The sequence below is a fragment of the Taeniopygia guttata genome, chromosome 26, assembly GCF_048771995.1.
Source record: "Taeniopygia guttata chromosome 26, bTaeGut7.mat, whole genome shotgun sequence".
NCBI lineage: Eukaryota > Metazoa > Chordata > Aves > Passeriformes > Estrildidae > Taeniopygia > Taeniopygia guttata.
The window spans coordinates 1,637,044-1,642,986 of record NC_133051.1 but is presented as its reverse complement, the minus strand read 5'-3'; the positions used below and the strand labels follow the sequence as shown (position 1 = coordinate 1,642,986).

Below are 5,943 nucleotides of genomic sequence, written 5' to 3'. Positions count from 1 at the left end.
GGGGAGCGGGTGCGCGCGCGCCGCCGCCGCTGCGCACTGCGCCTGCGCCGCCCCGCCCCGCGGCGCGCGGTGCGTGACGTCACCCCCCCTCACCCCGACCGGCGTCACCTCGGGTTGGGGAGGGGGCGCGACAATGAAGAGGGGGCGGGATTTATTAAATAATATATTTTAAAAATATCGATTTTTTTGTATAAAATATTGTATCTATATGCAACTGTGACGGACAAAAACTCTCCGACAGTTTAAAGTTAGAAAGTGTGTGTTTATTGTGTGCGCGATAGCTCCCAAATCCACACCGCCACTTCCAAGTGGTTACAGAGCCCTTTTATCCATACAAGTATTGATAATCCAAAATACAAATGCATATTCATCATTTTGGTACATCCCATTCCTCATTTCACAAGCTATTCAGCATGCCTGGTTTGTTCCTTGAAATGGGTCGGTGTCCCTTTCATAGGGAGAGGTCCCAAAATGAGGAAGTCAACGAAGTCTTCCTCCTTCTGACCTTTCTACCTTTTTAATGCAAATATGACAAATTAACTCTTGGTAGAACTCCCATTCCTTGTCTTCAATTGGTTTCAGAGCAGAGGAGGCCTACAATTGTCTTAAGTTCCTAAAAGCTATTTGTCAGTTTGTATATTCCTCATTATAAACCCAGCTAACTAATCATTGTGTTGACAAGCAATCAATTATTAGCTAACTCCTAACGCTTAACTTCATCCAGGCCTACTCATTTATTTTAATTAACTGTAGTAAGGCTTATTTCTAACTAAAATCTCAGCTCCTCTAAAATCTCTTAAATTCCTTAAAATTTACGTTTCGGGCGGGGCCGCGCATGCAAATGAGCACCGCGCATGCAAATGAGCGCCGCGCGTGACTCGGGGGGCGGAGCCACCGCTCGTCCCCGCCCACCTGCGCGCGCTGCTTTCCTTATATGGCGGCGAGCGCGCGTGTTTGTGTATGCAAATAAGACAGAGGCGTCATGAGGCGCCATGCAAATGAGGGTCGCAAGGCCCGACGGGAGCACCTTCCGTGTGGTTTTTTTCCGCCTAAAAATGATGTTTTTTCCCCGCAGTTTTCCACAGCGCGAGGCTGCTGCGTGCGCGGCTGGCCATCGCAACCACCGGGTGTGTCCCGCGCGGGGAGAACACGGAGAACAAGGATAACAGCGTCAGGGAGCGCCCCAACGAAACGCGGGGAGGCGGCGCCGCGGCTGTGGGCGGGTGACGGTGGCGTGAGCAGCCAGCGCCGGGCGGGCGCGGCGTGGCTCCACCTGCCGGGTGGCATCACACGGGGAGTCACCCACATACAGCATCACCGATCGCTGTCACTTCCGGGCCCTACGGCAGCCGGCGGGGGCCAAGCGGCGGCGCTGTGTGAGGGTGTCGCTGCGTGGTGCGTCACTTCCGGCTGGCGGCGGCGGGAGCGCCATGCCCAAGTGGGTGCGGGAGGCCCGGTCGCGGTCCCGGTGGTCCCGGCGGTCCCGGGCGGGCTCCCTGGGCGGGGGTGGCTCCTTCTGTGCGGTCCTGGTTCTCCCCCCGAGCTCAGCCATGAGCGGGCGGGCCGAGCCCTGGCGCCCTGCGGGGTCGTTGGTGGGGCTCCGTTAAGGCCGCAGCGCACAGCGGGTTCTAAATAAACTGTTTTTTTCCCCAGGTTTTACTGTGATTACTGTGACACGTACCTCACCCATGACTCGGTGAGTACCAAAGCCTCGGCTTCGATTCTTGAGAGGATTAAAATAAATCTTGCCTCGGCTAAAAGGAGGTCCTGTGAGATGCAGCGGTGTTCCTCTGTGGTTTCCCTTTCCATGCAAAAAAGAGGGAGAATGTGCCATGCCCTTGGTGTTCTCCAGCAGAAAAGGCAGCTCGGGGGTCCTTTGGAGAGCCAACACTGATTGTGCTGCCAAAAATTTATATTAAAGTTCTGCACACCACTCCTCCTCTGTCTGGGCATAGTAACAAACGTGCTTTATGCTGCTAAATTACACGTGTTTAAAATCATAACAAACACTGCTAACCTTAGGGTTTCTGTAACTTTTGCCAGCCCTCCGTGAGAAAAACCCACTGCAGTGGTCGGAAGCACAAGGAGAACGTGAAGGATTATTACCAGAAATGGATGGAGGAGCAAGCCCAGAGCCTGATTGACAAAACAAGTAAGGCCAATCTTTCTGTGACCCCGGCTGCCTCCTCATTCCCTCCCCTTCCTTTTCTCCAGCTGCTCTTCCCTGCTTCCACCTTGATTTCTCCTCACTTCCCTGGGGAGTTTTTGCTTAGTGAGTCGTGAATAGAAACTTGGGGTGTGGATCTTGAGTTCCTCAGGTTTTGGGCTGTCGTGGGGGAGCTGGAGAGCTCTGCCTACCACACAAGAGCTGAGGTTCCCTCCCAGGGCTGGTGGCAGTGGCTCCATGTCACTTTTCATGAGGGCTGTCAGTGCCACTTCTCTCAGTGACATCCTGCAGGGCCACACAACAAACTTGTGCTGCTTGGCAGTGGCACATTTTTGCTAAGAGCATGGATAAGAATTCCAAAAGATGGGAAAATGGATATAAAAATGTGTGGATTGTTGCATTTTTCACATGCTGGGGCTGCCTGCCCTCAGTTCCCAAGTGATGTTTTTTTTTTCTGGCACTTAAAGTCTTAACTGAAGTGTGGCATTGTTCCCTCTGTCACTTCAAGAGCTCCTTTTTCTCTTTCCTCTGTGAAAAAAATATAGAAAATTAGCTTTATGGCAGCACTTCTTGGCTCGTGGGGTATCTCAGGTTGGACAGGACCCCTGAGGATCATTGATCCCACTCCCAGCTCCGTGCAGGACCAAACCATGTGAACAGCAGCATCACCCAGCTGCTCCCTGAGCTCTGACAGACTCAGAGCCGTGCTCATCCCCTGGGAGTGTTCAGTGCCCAACCACCTCTGCCTGAAGAGTTTTCCTAAAACATCCAATCCAGATTTCCCCTAACTCATCCTCACTCTATTTCCCTTTGTCTGTTTTCCTTGTGATGCTTCCAACTTCCCCATTTTTTGCCTTCCTTCCAGTCAATACCAGTGGAATTCCTCCCCTTCCTTGCCCCCTCCCCAGCCCTGGCCCCGTTGCCATTCCAGCACAGCATGTCCCGGTGGAGCGCTGCGGATCCCGCCACGTGGTTGATTTTTTTTTTGTTGTTTTTTTCCTCTCCCACCCACCCTCCCTCCTTCCCTCCCGCCCTGCCCAGGGGTGTGACACCCACGCAGGAGCTCTCTAGTCCCAGCTGTAACAAGAATTGTCTCCAGGAGTCTCAGGTGCTCCCCAGGTGCCAGGGATGTGTCCGGCGTGGGGACAGCAGCGCACGCAGCATGACGTGACCGCGGGGCATGACACGGACGAGTGACCCGGCGCTCCCTCGGCTTAGTAACTGGTTTTTTTTTTTTCCCTGGGATTCTTTCTTTCCTTTTTTTTTTTTTTCTTTTCCCCCCCAATGTAGCGGCTGCATTCCAGCAAGGGAAAATTCCACCGACGCCGTTCTCGGCACCACCTCCGGCTGGAGCCATGATTCCACCTCCTCCCAGCATCCGTAAGTTTGGGGCACTTTGGGACTGGGGTCACAGCCCTCTGGAGCTGTATTGTTTGTGTCCTCAGTTGGAAGGAAAAGGCATTTTAGCTTGAAGCCGAGCCATCTTGAGCTTGTGCTCCCAGGGTGTGAGGAAATGTTGTGTAAGAGCAGTTCAGTCCTTGCTGTGTCCGATTTCTGGGATGCTGAGTGCACCAGAAGCAGTGACAACCCCTCATCCCATGGGGGCTCCCGTGCAGGTGGCTCTGGTAGGACTGCACAGTGGGTTGATTTGGGTTGGTTTTCCAAAATAGAAATCACTTTGGTAACCAACCTTTTGCCCTTGAGCTAGTGAAGGGCCCAGAGCCCTCCCAGCCCCAAGCCCTGCTGTTGGGAGTGGCAGCTCCCTGTGCTGGCTGTGCACAGCTGGAGTTGGTAACCAGCATATTCCTCCTCTGGTCACTTCCTAGCACCTGGAACCAGGGCTGGAACAGAGGCAGATGTAAAGCCACTGAGGCATTAGTTACTGCCATGTGCTGTGAGCAGCTGCAGGGCTCTTTGGTGGCTGAGAGTGACGGTGTGTAACTGTTGTGTCTGTCCAGCTGGCCCCCCCCGGCCCGGCATGATGCCAGCCCCACACATGGGGGGGCCCCCGATGATGCCAATGATGGGTCCACCCCCACCAGGAATGATGCCAGTTGGACCTGGTAAGTCTGGGATGGGGTAACTCTGCCATGTGGGGCTGCCTGGGAGGCTCTGGGTGATGTTTCCTGTCCCACCATCTGCTGGGCACTCAGGGCTGGGTTGGTCATGCTCTGGTCGCTCCTGTGTCACTGCTTCTCCTGCATGGGGACACCACAACAATTTTACAACCACTCATTAAACGCCTTTGCTTCTCATTGACCCCCTGTGCAGCTGGAATTACGGCTCTGGGAAGTCATAGCTGTTCTCCCTCTGCTCTTAGCAGTAATTGTTTAGGGGTTTGGTGCCTCCAGGTCTCAGGTTTTGCACAAGAGGTGCATTTTTTGCACTAAATGATTTTTAGTGTTTAAAGTGTCTCAGGGGAGCGTGTTCCAGAGACACAATGGGCCTGGAAAAGGCTTTATCAGAACTGTAAACTAAAATGTCTTTGATCCATTCCACTCCTGAGCTTCCTGGCATTTGAAGAATTCTCAAGGGATATCTTACTGGAACAATTCCCAGAACAAATCTATGGGAACACATGCACACGTGCACAGAAAGTAGTGAAGTGTCTTTGCAATTATTGTCTTGCATTTGAAAGTGTTCTTTAAGTGTTTTTAGAGGCTCAAGATAAATGCACAATCTCTGACATTCAGCAGCCTGGAGAAAATAAATGGCAAAGTGGGATAGAAACCCATTATTTCAGGGCTGTGCAGTAGAGCCCCTGCTTTTCCCTGGCAGAGGTGCTCGGTGCTTGTTTACGAGCACATGGGATGGTTTTGCAGCACTTTTCTCCAAATTAACACTTTTCCAGCTCAAAATTAAGCTGGTATGTCTCTTGAGTGGCTGGCTGGAAATAAGTTGTGGGTGAATATTGTCAGAATGGGTGTATAACCCAGGAGCTCAGTTCCTCCTCTGCTGCTGGCTGAGCTCCTTCAGGAACAGAATCCATCTCAGCAGCTGCCAGGTCAGAGCTTACAGACTTGGAAAATGGGAGTTCCCAGGTAGAGAACCTGCCCACTGTACAGTGCGAAATTTCCCCCCTCTGAGGGTGGTGAGGCCAATGTTGCTGTGAAAGGAAACAGTGGCTGCCCCTGGATCCCTGGAAATGTCCAAGGCTGGGTTGGACAGGGCTTGGGGCAACTTCGGGATAGTGGAAGGTGTCCCTATCCCTGGCAGAGGAGTGGAAATAAATCTTTTAAGGTCCATCCCAACCCATGTTCTACCATGACTGGGCAGGTGGTGCTCTCAAGAGCTGTTCTCTAACCTGTTTTTCCCCTGGCAGCTCCTGGGATGAGGCCGCCCATGGGAGGACACATGCCAATGATGCCAGGGCCCCCAATGATGAGACCCCCCTCCAGACCCATGATGGTGCCAACCAGGCCAGGAATGACCCGTCCAGACAGATAAAGATGGAGATGGAGCTGCCTTTTCATATTAGGATCTTCCCTTTGATAAACACCACAAATCTGTGTCCCTGGGGCTTTGTACTCTGTGTCTGGAGGGATTCTGCTGTAACCTCAGCATATGAATGGACACACCCTGCACTGACTTGTACCAGGTCTGGCTTTTTGGGTGTCTCTTCAGTTGTATTATTTTTTCCTCTCCCATTGAATGATAAAAACAAGAATAAAGCATTGATGTTGTTTCCAAATGGACTCGGAGCCTTGTTCTGAACTGTCTCCTGGGGAAGAAAATAAAGGTGGGAGGAGCTGTGCTGGGCTGTGAGGGAATTTCAG

General features: G+C 52.4%; 1 protein-coding gene across 4 annotated transcripts; it reads left to right on the top strand.

Moving 5' to 3' along the window:
• Positions 1-967: 967 nt before the first annotated feature.
• On the top strand, positions 968-5,858 carry SNRPC (small nuclear ribonucleoprotein polypeptide C). Of its 4 annotated transcripts, none has more exons than XM_072918858.1 (6): positions 968-1,395; positions 1,654-1,696; positions 2,044-2,152; positions 3,458-3,547; positions 4,126-4,230; positions 5,490-5,858. In XM_072918858.1, the coding sequence occupies exons 1-6, from the start codon at positions 983-985 to the stop codon at positions 5,612-5,614; spliced, it is 885 nt and encodes a 294-aa protein (XP_072774959.1). In that variant the 5' UTR covers positions 968-982; the 3' UTR covers positions 5,615-5,858. The 4 variants fall into 4 exon arrangements, with proteins under 4 accessions (XP_072774959.1, XP_072774958.1, XP_012426448.1 ...); XM_072918857.1 differs by having other exon boundaries at positions 3,455-3,547; XM_012570994.5 differs by having other exon boundaries at positions 1,257-1,438.
• Positions 5,859-5,943: the final 85 nt, after the last annotated feature.